The sequence below is a fragment of the Harpia harpyja genome, chromosome 6 (genome assembly GCF_026419915.1).
Source record: "Harpia harpyja isolate bHarHar1 chromosome 6, bHarHar1 primary haplotype, whole genome shotgun sequence".
Lineage (NCBI taxonomy): Eukaryota > Metazoa > Chordata > Aves > Accipitriformes > Accipitridae > Harpia > Harpia harpyja.
In genome coordinates, this window is record NC_068945.1 from 221810 (window position 1) to 238759 (window position 16950).

At 42.1% G+C, this 16950-nt stretch overlaps 1 protein-coding gene across 1 annotated transcript; it reads left to right on the forward strand.

The window, feature by feature from the left end:
- The first annotated feature begins 1258 nt into the window (after positions 1-1258).
- MED21 (mediator complex subunit 21) lies at positions 1259-7496 on the forward strand. The gene is made up of 4 exons (XM_052790383.1): positions 1259-1371; positions 1723-1837; positions 3884-3984; positions 6641-7496. The coding sequence occupies exons 1-4, from the start codon at positions 1330-1332 to the stop codon at positions 6815-6817; spliced, it is 435 nt and encodes a 144-aa protein (XP_052646343.1). The 5' UTR covers positions 1259-1329; the 3' UTR covers positions 6818-7496.
- The last annotated feature ends 9454 nt before the right edge of the window (positions 7497-16950 follow it).

Consider the following 16950-nt stretch of genomic DNA (forward strand, 5'->3'; position numbering starts at 1 on the left):
CTCAGTCACTCTTCATTCACAGCTCAGCATTCAAACTGCTTACCTGTGGCTTTCAGCCATAAGCAAACAGTGCCTGCGAGAGGCTTGTCTTGTGCTATGAGCCTCACTTATTCCAGGCTCAGTCCAGCATCCATCCCGCTTGTGGAAATCCAAGAAAGAACCTGTTGACTTCAATAAAAGTTGTAAACCCCTTAAAAACGTGCAGTGGGTTTTGGTCTACAGCACAGTAGTTTGTGACTTGGCTTTTTAACAGAGGAGCACGAAGGAACCCCACATCCCGGTTTACGTGCACAGGCCAACAAAATCCTAACCCCGGCCATGCCATTGGGAAAACACCTTTGTCGGATTAGTTTGTTCCATGGCAAAGAGGGGAGCTGTAGGTGACAAAAGTCTCGTGGGACATGCGTTGCTGCGGGGTGGCTGCACCCACAGCGTCACTGACAAGTTAGCCAGAATAAACTCCTGGAGGTCTCCAGCCCAGCTGGCCCTCAAACCCGGACTATGGCCGATGCTAGAGCAGGTCAGCCACGGTTTTGCCTTGCCTCACCTGAACACCCGCGAGGGCAGCGAGCGCACAGCCTCCCTGGGCATCCCATCCCACCTGCCTGGTGCTGCTGGTGTTTCCTAATGCTCAGCCTGGCCCTCCCAAGGCTGCCTGCCAGCTGTGAAACACCCCGGTGATCGGGGGAGGTCCCTGGCTGGGGGAAGGCTGACATCGTACCCAGCTTTCAGAGGTAAGAAAGAAGGGGTTTAAGTGCTGAATGACCGTCAGCTGGACACCGGACACCTACTGATGGGCACAAATCGGTATTTGTTCTCCAGCCCAGGGGCACAGAGGGCTCTTGCTGGCTCTAGGCCGGATCGTTGAGGACACTACGCTCCCAGCCCTTCACCGCTCCCCATCTGCTAGACATGATGCCGGCTCAGCTCAGGGCAGGAGCGGAGCGTGGAGTGGAGCCGGCGGCAGAGCGACTGTCGTAGGGCAACAGCTGTGCCCTCCGTGGCACGCCGGCCTTCTACCGCCGGTCACGCAGGAATTAGGGTAACACGGGGATTAGGTTCTCGACGGCAGGCGAGAAAGCAAACAGTGTCAGCGAGTGGCTTCCTGTGGCTCTGCAACGGCGCGGGGCTGCCCGCCGCTGCTGCCCGCCGCCAGACCCGAGGTGGCACCGGGCCTCCTGCTGGCCTGCAGGGGCCGCGCCAGGCCCGTCCTGACCCACCGGAAGGAGCCCTGCGCCCCGCCCCGTCCCTCCTCCGCCCACCCAACGCCCAGGCGCCCTATTGGCCGCGCCGGTGGCTGCGCGCTCGGGCGGCGCCGGCGCCGGCGCCATGGCGGATCGGCTAACGCAGCTGCAGGATGCGGTGAACTCGGTGAGGCGGGTGCTGCCCTCTTCGCTCCCCCGAAGCTCGTCGTTCTTCTTGCCGGCGGGGAGGGGAGGCTGGTGCTGGGCCACGGCCCCTCCTGCCCCCGCGGCCTCTGCCGCCGCGCCCGGGCCCGGCCGTCGTCGGCCGTTGCCTGTGCGAGGGGGTGCGACCCCTCTCCCCGCCGTCTCTTGCTCGCAGCCCCGAGGGCTGGCAGCCCCCGGGCAGGGGGGTATCGCTACGGGGGTGTGCGCCCACCTAGCGCCGGGTGGGCTGCTGCGTGGGGTCCGCTGGGATGCAAAATTAAATCGAAATGGCTTTAGTAGCAAAATAAATTAACGATCTCCTTGCCGCTTGCAGCTCGCAGACCAATTCTGTAACGCCATCGGAGTATTGCAGCAGTGTGGTCCCCCAGCCTCTTTCAGCAACATTCAGACAGCAATAAACAAAGATCAGCCTGCTAATCCGACAGAAGGCAAGTTTTTCTTTCTGCATCTCCTAACAAAATGTCAGCGTGTTCTGGTATTGTACGCTCTGTAATACAAAATCTGTACTCGATTTCACAGAGTTCAGCAAACAATTTCACCAGTAACTGCTGGAGTGCCTGAAATTAGGTCATAAATCGATGCCAGCTGCACTTGCTGCATGAGATTGTGATAGCGGAAAAGTAATTTTAAGTGTTAAGTAAGCATTGTGATATATTTCTTGTGCTGGTTGCTTTGCACAGAGACAGTAGCTCTACAGATACAAAGCGTTTTAATAGGACTGGTGCAAGAGGTTGTTAATGAGTTGTCCATTACTTCCAAAAAGTCTTTTTAGAAAGAATTAGTGTTAGTTTTATGAGTTTAAAATTCTCCATGTCATAAACTTTTAATTATTTGCGTTTCTCTGTGTATCATCTGCTTATGTAATTAATCAAGGAATAACATCATGTTGAATCTCCCTGTTGGCATTTGTGGTTTTGTTGTTGGCTGCTTTGTTTTGGGGGGTTTGGTTGGGGTTTTTTTTGAGAGAAGAGAAACTGATCTAAGACACTGAAATTGGTAAGCGACCTAAAAGTTCTCTCTGATTTGAGCACTTCAGGTTAGTATTTAAATAACCATGTTATTCTAATCCTGAATGTTTTAGTTCTTTTCTCACCTCACCCCCCCGAGAAAATTTTATATATATCTTGTATCAGATTAGGTTTGTCTGTTAGGATATCAGGGGAGACTGGTTTGGAGCACAGTGATGCGCTTTCTAGGACAGTTGAATATTAGTTCTTTATTGGTCTGTGGTGGTTTGCATTCTGATACTGGAATTAGTTGGAAGAGCCAGCTGAAAGGCTTCTTTCCTTCCTCATCTTAACTGCTGCTGTCCCAGGTGCCGGCATCAGTGTGGTGCCAGGATCCTAGAGGCTTTGTTAAGGTCCTAAAATGGTAGGTCATGACTGACTTCTCTTTTGATTTGTTTTTTCCTAAAATTCTGAATATAGTGACTTCAGTAAAATCATATAGCCACATTAGCGATGCTGATGAGGGGAAACAAAACTACCAATTATGTGTCTTTAAAGTCTTAATAAGAACGCCTTAAAACTCTTTACAGGTAAACTCTGTGGTGACCCCAAATAAGCTTTAAACGGATATATTGGTTTTGTTTGGTGGGGTTTTTTTAAGTTAAAGTCAAGCGTACTTTTGATAATGTCAATCTCTTCTATAGATTTTTGGCGTTAGAAAGTATTTTCTCTCCTGCATCCGCAAATCATTCATGAACCAAGCAATATAAACAAATGCATAAGATCTTAAATTATAAATTGAAACGGGCTGTTACAATATTTTAGCGATAGTAATGAACTTAATACAGATTGAATGGGTGCAATTCCATATGGAAAGGTTTTGTTTCTGGCTTATGGTGCCTCTTACTAAAAGTTCTTTCAATGATAATAGCAGCTAAATTAAGGTCTGTTATAACCTTCCAATCCTTTTCCATTTCTCAGGGGCAATTTAACTTTTTCTGTGGCTGAATAGGAATTCTTTTTTTTTTTTAAATTAAAAAACCCTAAAATTCTTTCACTAATGATCTGTTGCTTAACATGATTTAAATAATCCATCTATTTGAATCACTATTTTTATGTCGTTTCTAGTGTTCTTTTTTTGTCTAGTGGCAGATTTCGAGGCAGGGATTAAAAAGTTAAATGAGTTTCTAGCTACTTCTCAATACTTAATGTAGTGACTAGGACACTTAATAGTAGTATTAGTAATTTCTTAATTGTCTAACTGTGATGGAGTTCTAGCTATTTTCTCATTTGTACAAAGCCCAGCCCTTTGTATAACCAGTTACCTTGTTTAATCTAGGATTGGAATCAAACTACCGTCATCTAACACTGTTGAGTTCCCATCAGTTATGATACTGTTGTTTTCTTCACGCAGGAGAATTTTTAACACCTGCAGACTTCAAGTCTGTAGGATTTTCTATGCTGTGTATACAGAATTGTACTTATTTCTAATAATGTACTGAGTAGGCTGGCTTTTCTTTTTTAAAGAGTACGCCCAACTGTTCGCAGCATTGATTGCACGAACTGCAAAAGATATTGATGTTCTAATAGATTCCCTGCCTAGTGAAGAATCGACAGCAGCTTTGCAGGTAAGAGTGTTCTTAATTAAAATATCAAAACATAACTGAAGGCAAGCTTCTTCCTTTTTTAAAATGCATTTTTTACTCACTAGGTGGTCTTGAAAAATTATTTTAGTACAAGCCTGAATTTTTCATGAGGGTAGCTTGTGAGTACTTTATGGGCTTAGTGGAAAACTGAACTTGCATCTAGTTCTAAATAAGATTATACACAGTGAGAATATTTTAAATTTAGTTTTCTGTTAGAATGTTTAAAAAAAAAGTGCTTTTATCATAACACCTCAATCCTGGAAACTGCTACCCCTTTTTTTTTTCCCCAGCTGTTCAAATATTAATACAACAGATGCAACAGTACTGATGTGCTGGGGGGGGGGGGGTGTTGGTTTTTTTCCCCTTGGATAATCTTTCACATTCTTTCACTCATTAGGAGCATGTTTCATTTTGTAGCTGCAGGGCCAACACTTTACTGAAGCCTTGTGTTCTTCCACAGTGTTTCTGGTTGTTACAGGGTTTGCAGGGTATCCTTTAAGTTCTCCAGCTCTGTCATAAAACAGTTCTTTCACTTTTCAGTAACAGCGTGTCCTTCTTTGGGCCAGCCAAACTTGGTGCTTTTGTTTCTTGCTCCTTTGCTCTTTAGACCAGAGTTACTCTAGGAGGAGCTTGGGAACGGAAAGCAGCTACTGGCCAGGCAGCTATTAGCAGGTGCAGCCAGTATAACAGCCTCCATTCCCTGCCTCACAGGAGCTGAACTGCTGTGAACAGCTTGGGAGTTCTCTCACAATACTTGGCTGTTTCTCACTTCCAAAAAATGCCTTGGACCCGTGATTCAGAGAATGCCACTGTGTTGGGGGTTGGGTTGGGGTTTTTTTTCTGTTATTTCTACAGATCTTGCCTATTAAACAGCAGCATTTGTTGTTGTTGTTGTTTTGACACTTAACTGCTAGATTTACATCAAGTGTTTTCTTTTTAGAATGCAACAAGGATCCAAAGAGTGCTGTTTCTTTGAGAACCCTGGAACTGCTTTAAGATCACCTGAAGGTTTTACACCTGGGTTGATAATCTGTAACTATTCAAAGGCATTTTACAAAAGACTAATAGTAGAGGTGCCTGCTGGGCCAAATACAAATGACTTGACAGTGACATCACATTTGGTTTTAAACAGAGGAAGTTAAATTTGGAAATGTTGCTAGTCACAGTAATTGCTGAACATACTAATTGGGCCCATTAACACCAGCATAATTTCATGTAACTGTGTATTTAATAGCTGAAGACAGCTTTCCTGCTGCAGACAAATTACGGGCTTCTTCCATGATTGAGCAGGGTCTGATGCAGGGAAAGTAGGGTGCTCCGGAAAGAGAAGTTGGTTAGCCAGTAGGGGCATGCTTTCCTTAGAAGTGATACTCGGAACAGTTTCTTGCTCTGTTAATGCAGAATCTCATTTCACAAGAATTTCTGGTCTTTTTTGTTTGGTGTGGTTTTGAGGTAAGTTAGCTTACTGAGTCTAGTTTTGATTTTTATTTTCTGTTGTTTAATTCATGCAGTATTAAAGATAAATACTCTGCCATTCTTTAAAAAAAACTGTTTTGAAGGTGCTTCAAACATTGAAATATGCAGTAGAGGTTATGTTGAGAAGTGATGGATAGATACTTGGCTAATAGAGATATACTTAGGCTGATTTTTTTTTTTTTTTTTTTTTTTAATTAAGGTTGTCTTGGTATATGTTTCAAATCTGAGGCTTGTCTTAAAAGGGGCTGTTCTACACTAATGCCTAACGCAATTTACCCATCCCTTTTGAGTTCCTTTGTGGTGAAGTTGGCAGTACGTATTCTACTCAAATCTATGGCTTACCTGCAGTCAGCTATTTATCAACTGAGACTGAAGTAATTGAGCTGGATTCTAAATTTCAAACTTTTACCTTTTGCCATCCTCCTTCTCTGACCCTTCCTCCAAGAACTATCAAGTCCTTAATGCATATATTGACCTTCACTAAAGACATCAGTGTTGCAGAACAGAAAGTGAATATGTGGATAGAATTTGCCAGTTAGTTTAAGCGCGACTTCTTAAGGACCTGTATAACTGCTTTAAAAAAATATCAGTTTGAAACTATTTTGTCTTTTCTGTTATCCAGTTAGAACTAGTTCTAGTAGTTTTAAATGTGGTAAATATTTTAAAATAATATTAAAATATTTTGACGTTAAAATGTTTTGTTTCACTAAACTTTGTCTAACTGAAAAGCAGGTTGGTTCTGAAACAATACTGAAGAAAAAGGTTAAATAATACAGTTTAATCTGAAATATGCTATTTAACAGAAAGGTTTAAATAAGTTATGCTTACATCTTGCTGAGCACCTTTCAGTAAGGGAGTGGGGAGGGGGATAAATACTCACTTCTCATCAAGAAAAGCTGTACTGAGCCAAGAGTTGTAATATGAAAGAAGCTAACATCTCTATTTGGGGGGGCAGTTGTGTTTGCTCCATGGGGATATGCACTGTTTTAGGCTGCAACCTATAACGAGTTGCTTTGAAGTTGCTAGTGTGTAATTCAGAGGCTAAAGAGAGAATGTTTCTCTTTTCTAGGGAACGCCAACTGTTCCATTGGCATCCTTTAGTAGCAAAGTAAATTTTGTATTGTATTTGAAGATCTGTACTTTTCTCGCTTTTATTTTAAAGGCTGCTAGTCTGTATCGATTAGAAGAAGAAAATCATGAAGCAGCTGCCCGTCTGGAAGAGGTAGTTTATCGTGGGGATATGCTGCTGGAAAAGATACAGAGTGCCCTGGCAGATATCGCCCAGTCGCAGCTGAAGACGAGGAGCGGTACGCATAGCCAGCTCCTTCCGGACTCATAGCACCAGGCGGCAGCGTGCCCTTGCGAAACCCAGTGGTGGCAAGTCGTGTTGGAAACACAGCTCAGTTCCCACAGGGAGCTCTTGACACCCAGCCTGGCTCTCATGGGACTCGTGTGTGCTCCGATTGTCAGTAACAACGTCTTTTATCAAAGCTCAAACTACAGGTTTTGTGCGAGAAATGCTTCTACTGTAGAATAGGTGGTTGTGTTCTAGAATTATGTGTCCTGATATATGTTTCCCTGACTTAAAATACTAATTTCTGAGCTTTCTTTTCTGTTCATAAATATGTCTGATTGCAGTCTGATTTGTTATCTTCATTACACAGGCCTTAGTCCCTAAAAGGAATTCAGAAGGAAAATATATTAAGAGTATTTGTGTAATTTGCTCACTCTTAATTTCAAACTTTTATGTTCTTCTTGTATTTTTTGTAAGGCTCAAACACAGACACACGTGAATTTGCCAGAGTTCCACGGAGACAGTGCTAGACAGTGATGTGAATACAGTGGTGGCCATCTGTTTTAATTAACAGAAATGGTAATTAAACATTTGTGTTACTACTTGGCTGGTTTACCACCCTTTACAGAGCAAGTAAAGGGATAAGTAAACTGTTAATGTTTGCAGAGTAAGTGTTCTTGCTATTGGCATCTCATTTAAAAAAAATAAATCTGCAGGTATCTGATATTGGCATTTATTATTGTTCGTAATTCACAAATGGGTCTTCAACTCCATTACTGCCACCGACAAGCTTACTCTTACTTGCTCATGCCACTTCTCTGCTTCTGCTGAATATTCTGCATTCTCGTGGCAACTGATGAATGCCTCTAAAGCAGACAGTAATAAGGAAGCATTGGATGACTGGGAAGAAATTAGCAATGAGGAAACTGAAAGTAACTTATTACATAATGTTGCTTTTCAGTGTACACGGTGGCTGCCACTGTGAATGCTGTGATCGTAAGCAGCAAGAGGCCTGTCATCCCCAATGTGCTGTAGAGAGTTGTTTGTTTTTATCTTCACACATTGAATCACTGAATAATTTTTTGCTCCTCATCTTAGGACTGTAGAAATACCAGCATCTCTTTATATTTGAAAAAAAAAAAGAACAAACAAACAACACCAGATAATGTAGGATTCAGTGCATGAACTTGGAGATGACCTGTTAGTCATTTTCTGGGTTTTTTTGAGTTAGCAGCCTTGCATTACTGTAGGATGCTGTTTATTGCCGCATAACATCTGCTCATTTCCTGATCAAAACTACCTACTTCTATATGGTGGGCATGGTGGTGTTGGGTTGACGGTTGGACTCAATGATCTTAAATGTCTTTTCCAACCTAAACGATTCCATGATTCTATATTGGATATACTGTTATTAACTTGAAAGTTACACATGTTGCTCTTGCGTATAGACAGGTAAGAGCAATTCAAATATGTCTTTAGCATGCTGATTCTTAAGGAATTAGATGCAGCTGCTCACTAGACTGCACCTGTGAAAGGAAGAGTATAACATGGCACAGGATACATCCTGTTTTGAGGATTAAAAAATACAAAGCTGTTCCTACCTGTTACAAATACTAAAACTGAAGTATTTAATCAGACTGGTATTTAATTAAATATTTAATATTATTTTGTCAAATTTGCATATCTGTAGTCATAAATTTAATCTCCTATTGTGAGGCTTTTGTACTATCCAGATTCTACAGAAGGAAAAACAGTTGGGGAGGTGAACAGGCTACAGGACAGTCCCAGTTCTGTAACGAGATCTTTATCAAGAATAACTGGGCTGCAGCAATTTACTAAGCTGTCTAAATATGCCTATGTCCTGGGAAGGCTTGAGGGGCCAGATTTTCATTTGAAGTCAGTCATGGGGCCTGTTTTCGGTTTTGTGTTTTTCTAGAAAAACTGCATCCAGTGCATCTCAAGTTGGTTAGGGGGTGGGGTAGATTTTTGTTGTTGTTTGTTTGCTTTTTAAACTAGTGGACTTTGAAAACTTAGAGTGAAATGTTTGGGCTTTGCTTGTGGATTTCTTTGTTTGCTTGTTTTGTATTGAGGTGTCTTAATTTGAGATTTGTATGTTGCTGGAAAAGGGGGTAGATCTTCATAGTAGACTCCCTGGTATAGCTTAACATGTGCATTGCCTCAAACTTGTTAACTTGGAAACTTTTTGCTGTGTGAGATGGTGTACGTCTTCAGTAACAATACAATTCTTTTAATTTCGTATCTTTCTATTTTTTGTACTTGGAAACGGCTGTATTTCTGTAGCCTGGTACTGCCTAACTGTAGAAGCTTTTTCTTTCAGGTGCTGTTTATTTGAATATGCTAGCCCACTTTATGTTAAAATGTGTATCAGTATCACACAGTTAATCACACTTAGAAGTAAACCTTAACCAGAGGTATAAGCTCCCTGGTAAGTATGTTTGATTTTTCAGGTACTTTACCTTTGTCTAGTGAATATTGCCAATTTAATAGAGATGCAGTTTGTGATACAGTTAAAAACAAGTAACACAGTAAAGCAAGAGAGCCAAAATTGCTCTTTTTTGCCTTGAGAAATAATGTAATGTAATGTTTTGGTGAGTGAGTAGTACTGTAAGATGCATGACCTCACTAGTTCTTGTATGTTGTGTTGCTGGACTAGCTGTTGTAAATCTTTACCTGCCCTTTTACAGTCTGCAACTCAGCCAGTAAGGTTGTATATCTTTTGTTGGGCTCTGAGACGAAGAAGGGGGAAAAATGCCAATTTGCTACAGCTGTCTAATGGACAAAGCATTAGATTGGGGCTTGGAGATGTGGATTCCTTTCCCTTTTATCATAGATGTGCTGATTTGTCCAGCCCCTGCTGTTGGGGTTTAAACATCTCTGTTTAAAAAGCAGCGTGTAATGGTAGTGATCTCCTTAGGGGGGTACTCGTGCAAGAATTGTAGGGTACGCAGGATTACTGTGTCTGTACTATTTAGCACCCCAACTTCCAGTACAAATAAAAAAAAACGGAGGGGAGGCAAACACCTTTCGAAAGAGGCATTTTATCTTCCTTGAGAAGTCTTGACTGCCTCCAAAGTTTTAATACTGAAGAGAGGAAGGGTAGGGGAGAAAAAAACCCTTCATAACAGCTTCTAACAAACATATCAGGTTACATGCGAGAGAGCTTTAAAAGGAAGCTTTGGTTGAGACAAGAGAATAAATGGAGGTAAAGCATCATGGGAAGAAAACAAAAGTATTGAGCAAGATATAAAATGGTTCTGCATGTTATGCTGGACAAGGAGTACTGCCCAGTGAACAAACTGTGCTTTGAAGAAAGATAGCACAGAGCATAATGGAAAATTCCATTGAAAAACAATCTCAACCACTTCAAATGAGCAGGAGTATCTCATGCTGAGAATCCATATAGCCCACTGGCAAAGATGTTGGAATCAATTTAGTAAATATAAGTGGCTGATCAAAGCCTAGTATTCTTTACTATAAACAACCATGCTCAGAGGAAAGGAACATGTCGCAGCAGCTGTTCTCACTTTCAGATACAAGAATAGGGAGGAATTTTTACACTTGTTTTTAAAGATACTGGAAAAAGTGCATTAACAATATTTTAGCTTCTTGTCTTTTATGAAGTTAATCCTGGCTTGCTGTTGCAGATGATCTTTGGATATCTGGGAGCTTCTGTTGTGTGTGGCATTGGGAGGGTGTCCTGGCCATCCCCACAGAATTGATATCAAAGGATTTGAGGAGTTTGCAACATTACAGGCCAGAGACTGCGGGGCTGGGGAGCAGCTCTGCTCAAATGGACCGAGGGGTCTTGGCAGACAGCAGGCTGAACATGAGCGAGCAGCTAGCCCTGGCAATAAAAAAGGCCAACAGCATCCTGGGCTGTATTAGTGGGATCACAGCCAGCAGATCAAGGAAGGTGATTGCTTCCCTCTGCTCAGCATGTGTTAGACTGCATCTGGAACACTGTACAGTTTTGGGCCCCCAACATCGGAAAGATGTTGATAAACTCTAAGTTCAGCAGAAGGCCACCACAATGGCATGGGCTGGAGCATCTCCCTCTTGAGGAGAGGCTGAAGGAGCTAGGCTGGGAGAAGAGATGGTTTTGGGGGCACCTAGCAGCAGCCTGCCCATACCTGTGGGAAGGTTACAGAGAAGATGGGGCCAGGCTCTTCACAGTGGTGCATGGCAGAAGAATGATGGATGGTGGACATAAATTGAAACAACAGAGGTTCAGACTGGTCACAAGGAAAAGCTTTTTCAACATTAGGACAATTAAGTTTTATAACATGGTCCTCAGAGAAGCTGGAAATCCTGGAAGGTTTTTCAAGACTTGGCTGGATAAAGCTCTGAGCAATCTCAACTGACCACGCAGCTGACCCACCTTTGAGCAGGAGGTTGAACTAGACACCTCTGGAGGTCCCTTCTGACCTGAATGATCCTGTGGATACTAGACACATTAATGGTTTCAGAAAGAACCAAGAAAGTATTAAGGAATGTTGTTGTCCCCTTTCTAGAAAGGCAGATCTGGAGGACAGAAAACTTAAGATATCTGGTGTCAGCCTCATTCTTATTGATGAGATTTTGTGATTTAGGTCTCTGCACTGGTTGGCCATTGAGGTGACCTTATGTGTGGTGTGAAATTCCATGCTGTAGTGACCCAAGTTTCCAACAGGTGCCCTTGGAGAGTGTGATATGCAAAATCCACATCCTACACTTAGAGAAAATTGATCTGTCAGATGATGCTGACTCACTATTAGACAAAGGCAGACTCCTCTAAAGAAAGAAATTGTATTTGTGTTTTATATAGCTTGTTATGTAGTCTTACATAAGAAATAACGAAAGCCCTATTTTCAGGCACCAAACCTGAGATTAGAGCAGAAGTTTTATTCTAGCTTTTTCTTTCAAGTCTGTGGAAGAATGTTTGAATGACTTGTATTAAGAACAAATTGTTGATTGACTGACAGGACCCTTTTACCTCCAACCCATAGGATTATGTTCTAGCAAAAAAGGGCACTGAAAACAAAGTTTGCAAATGAGGTATTTTTTTCACACTTCAAATACATCAGCCACTTGTATTTTACGTGCTTGCAATGAGCAGCATTTGTGGTGGAAATGATCTTCCAGAATTTTTATCTGTTTTAATGTAGTTAGTGTAACATGCTTTGTAGGAGTGTAGCTTCAAAATTATTACATGCTGTTTGTGTACACTTATGTGCAGGTTTTATGTTTATTTTTGTTTCTTGGAAAGCCTTGTAGGAAATCTTGCTTGTTCATGGTAGCTAAAAAGCAGACCAGGAATTTTATATTCTTGCTGCTGCTGTACTCAACCAGCATAGCCAAGTAGCCAAGCACATTCAACTCCTGCTCGAAGCACAAAAGGTCTATCTATTTTATAACTGTTTAGACTTTCACCATGTTTATTCTGAATTTCTGTTTATAGGTAGCACTCAGGTAGCACAGCACAACAGTACAAACAGATCTTCCCCCGATCTATTTTAAGTTGATATTTACTTACTATAAACATTACCAGGGTCTGGGATTTAGTCTCTTTAGCTTTATACACTTCACTGAAGGTCTAAATGAATTAATTTTGTGAAGTGGAAATTTGTAGCTGAGTAGGGACTGTGCAATTTGGCTGCAAAACATCCTTTCTCCACCCTGCCCACTTAAAAAGAGAAGATTGAAATAGAAGCCCTCTTTCAGAAAACAACGTACTTCATTCTATGGCTGTGTGGGAAAGTAATTGACTACACATTGACGTTCCACGAGTGCTAGAGAAAAATCATAATTGTTTTCCCAAGTCATGATCCAGGGAGAGAAGCCATATTCCTAAAAAGGACAACACCTTTGAAGCTAAGAGCTCAAAAGAAGAGGGCTCTTGCACCAAGACCCTACTAAGATTGTGGAGGTGGGGCTTCCGCAGGTGTCTGCAGAATGGTGAATAGGAAGAAGTAACAGTCTGCTTGCTTGGTGCCTTCAGTTGGGAAAAACAGGGGAAGGCAAATTTTATTTCAGTGCTGAAGAAGAGGGATATTAAAAGAAAAATGTCAGGACAGTCAGTTTACAACTGTACACAGCCTAATGAAGTGCACCCTTCTGAAAGAAAAAAATACAGTTCCTTCTCTCTGCTTCCTTTCCAGAGGTATCAGAAAAAGGGTGGGTTCTGTTAACAGCTTGTCATTTTATTTTGAATGCTCAAGTCAAGAAATACTCAGCATAAGCAAGTATCAGTTTTGAAAACTGGGCAGTTTTCAGATGCTGTGGTTAGATAAACCTCTCTGCATGTGACAGTAAGCACTCTGTGCGTTTAATGAACCTGGGCCTGAAAGGGGAGCTTTAGCAAAGGAGGGTTTCACTTGGTGGGGTTTTAAAAATTGCAGTAAGCTGCTGCCAGAAAGCTTTCTCTTGTGCAGGGATGCAGTGAGGGTGCAATAATTTATGCAACTTCTGCTGTAAAAAATCCAGCAGAATTGCCCAGCTGTTGTCAAATGGCATTTGATGGACAGGAAGCAGACCCTTTATTTCAGTGGGACTATATGCGTGTGCAAAGCTAAGGAAGCATCCTAACTGTCCTAGGCACTGTAAAGCGGGGCATGTGCCTCTCTGTACATTTACTGTGTTATTTACAAAGGAAGAGGCACAGTGTAAAATGATGGAAGGGGAAACACTGCAGTGAAGAAGAAAAAACATTTTAGATGACTTCAAGGGCAGTGAGTGAGTATGTAATGTCCACCTAGCATGGGACCTCCTGGTGAGGTACCTTCTCCTCTGTCATGGGACTCCTGCTATGTGGCTTTCCCTACGGCAGCACAGTGAGGGTTGGAGCTGCAGCGTGGACATGCCTTTAGCCTCATGAATGTAGAAGCCAAGTCACACCTAAATTGGATTCCTAAAGGATGCACAATGTGGTCCTCCTTCCCCAAAAGTCAGAGTTTTAATGTAAAATTATGCAACTGGTTAAAATTACACTGTTTTAATTTGTACTGTGGGAGCCAGCTATGAAAAGGTGCCTACGGTTGATCTGGGTGTTACGTTCCAGCTTGCTTTGGGCATCCAAGAGCCCAAACTGTGCTGCTTTAGTAGTCGCTGTTAGCGAAGGAGAGCTGAAGTTCCTAGGTGCTACAAAAGTCCTGAGACTTTCAGTGTGTCAGACAGACGTACAAGGAGTGCAGAGTGGGACCTGCCCTCGCTTATGCTGACCAAGGACAAGGGGAGTCCCTCGTGTGACTCCAGCAAGCTGTGGAGGCAGCCCCTGGTGTGCTTAAAGGGAGTGAAATCCTCTAACAAGGCAGAATTAGCAGCTCTGACTTGTTTTGGTGTGCTCAAGCATGCAAAGTGTAATTCTACTTGTCGCATTACTATTTCTCAGCCAAGAACAATTGTGTTTGTTTCGCTATCTTGCTTCCTCTCCAGGTATTTTGCAGCAGCTGCAGGTGAATGAGTATACAGCCACATTCAGCTGTGTGGTTCCTTCCACCTGGTCTGTAATTGACCAGTTAAAAGTAATTAATCCCTGCCAGCCTGTCTAACAGGAGAGGGAATTCAGGTGGTAAGGCATGCTAAAAGGCAGTGTTTTAACCTTAGGTGGAGCTGGGGAGTAAGGGATCAATTTTCTTTTCACAAAAGTTGTGTCGTGAGCTTGTATTTACGATTTAAGAAAATTGCTAGGCATCTGTAGATGCCAGTATTCCTTAACCATGTTACTTGTTATTTATTTAATATTTGTCATATATAATTGTCTGTTGTGTAACAGTGGATATTGACCTCATCTGAAGTCCTGACTTTGGGCTTTGGAGTAAACCGTAAATTGATAGGCTAAAATGTAAAAAGCCCCACATTTATTCCAGGTAAACTGTATCAGGAAGAATCCTATGGAGCAGCATCAGAAATGAATCTGATCAGTTAGGGTAATTAAGTGATAGTATTTACCACAGTAAGAAAGATTATGCTCATACTCTGCACAGCTCTTTATGCTTGATTGCTGCCAGAATAAAGCTGCAATAACATAACTTCTCAAATAATTAAGTTCAAGTGTAAACAGGTTGTAGTCTGCCTTGTAAAGGGAACTTGTGGTTCATTTCTGTCGATAACATCTGACACTGAGGTGTGGCAACTGAACTTCAGCAGTTAACTGTACGTTTTCCAGACTTACCTGTCTTCAGACCAAGTCGTGTTATGATTTATGGCTTTTCAAAAAGTGATGGTTTTTTTCAACCCAACTGTGAACACAGCTAGAGCTGGGTGGGGTACATGAATGTTGCAGCTTGCTTTGAAAACTCGCTGGTGCTGCACTGGTATGTCTGAACCACAGGTTCGGGGTTAGACTGATCCTGAAATTTAAGTTCAGGAAGACATCATCCCTAGTCTTAGTGACAGGGATTGTTAAAATTGTTTCTTACCTCTTTATGGCATGGAACTGGATTATTTCTTAGGATTATCCAGGCACTTAATCTAACAAGTTTCTTACTACTATAGGGAATGGGTACCTTAACAGTGCCCTTGATCACCTGTGCTTGCTTCCTGTGGTACTCTAGTTTTGTGGCTCTTGGTCTTTGGTGCTGTGGCCTTGTGGTGTGAGATGCTGTTCTGTGGTTTCAGTGCTTGGGGTTGTGTGACTGGATGCTTCTGAACTAAATACCGTGTGGTTGTGTGCAATTAGTCTTGCTCACCTTGGCAGCCCTTTTCATTTTCATCCTATGTTTAGTCCTTATTATGGTACTTCCGATCTAACCTACGCACAAAACCTGACCTCTGTGGTGTTAACAGTCTGTCGCAGAGATGTATTACAATACCCCACTGAGGTCAAGGGAACGTCCTTTCCCAAAAATGGGAGTGCAGGACTGCACTGCAGAATTCTTAATTCTCTCTTTTACTTATGATTCATAATCCTGACGTACTCAGGAACTCCTATACCAGACACAATAGAGCCAGCTGTTGCACTTGCCAGAAATACATTGTTCTGGTATTTTAACCCTCCATAAACCTATGCTGAGGAGAGAAATGTGTCAGAATTGGTTGCGAGGAGGCACCCTTCCTTGTTGTGACCACCCTGGGCTGTCCCCAGAAGCTGGGTTCCTTTCTTTCAAAATCTTCAGGTCCATCTTCTAGTCTAGAAGAACAGCATTTTGAAGTAAAAGAGTCTATAGTAGAGACTGTGTTTAAACTGTTTGTGGTCACTTTTGCTGCAGTTTTCAGGGGATACCCTATGCACCACTCTGTAAAACATCCTTGAGGTCACATGCCAGGCTTTTCTCTCAAAGATGTTTCATCTCACCTGGAATCACTCAAATTGTCATTAATCCAGAAAGGCAGATTGAGAATGCGTAGATGTGGCTCATACTCTAGTATGAGTCAACATACCCAAGGGGAGGAGGAAAGACACAGCTTCCAGTCCTTGCACAAATGAATACACAGAGTAAAAGTGTTCCATCAAGAAAAGGGATGCAAAGATTCACCACTCCAGAACAGTCTGTAATCCTAGAGTTAGGGCTCTGTACTGGAAGGTAAGTAGCCAAAGTTCAAATCTCAAATCCTCTCAGTCAAAATGGATCAATATAATACATAGTAAACTTTGGGGCTAGCTAGGGACTTAGGATGTACAAGGAAAAGATTGCTGTGTGGGATGGAAAGGGCAGGAAATAAGTATTGCAGCAAGAAAATGGGGATGTAGTAGTCCCTTGTTGATAATCAAACTCTTGAATAACCCATTTAGTTGAATTGTGTGTCCTGACATGTGAAATATCTGCTTGGCATCTTGCAACAGGAGACACATTCATTCTGAACTGGAATAAAGGGACGGAGAATTATTTTCTGTCACTCAGGTGAAATAGCCAAGTATGGCTCTGACTACCTCTGCTATTTGCTTTGCTAAAGTTCCACTTGCTTTTTCTCTGAAATAAGGTTTTCATACAAGGGACTGTCCTGTCAACTTGATCTCATGATTCCCTGGCAAGTCAAAATAAATGTAATTAAATATTAAGGAACTGGGCAGGCAACAATGGAATAAATACCACAGGTCCTATACAGATCTTGGGGTGAGATTAGTTTGACTGTATTTAACAGATGTATACTGTTTACCTGATGGAAAGAGGTATAGTTTGTATTGCCTTCTTTTGGTAATTTGTAAGTTGATTTAGTTTTTTAAGTAATTGCTATAAAGA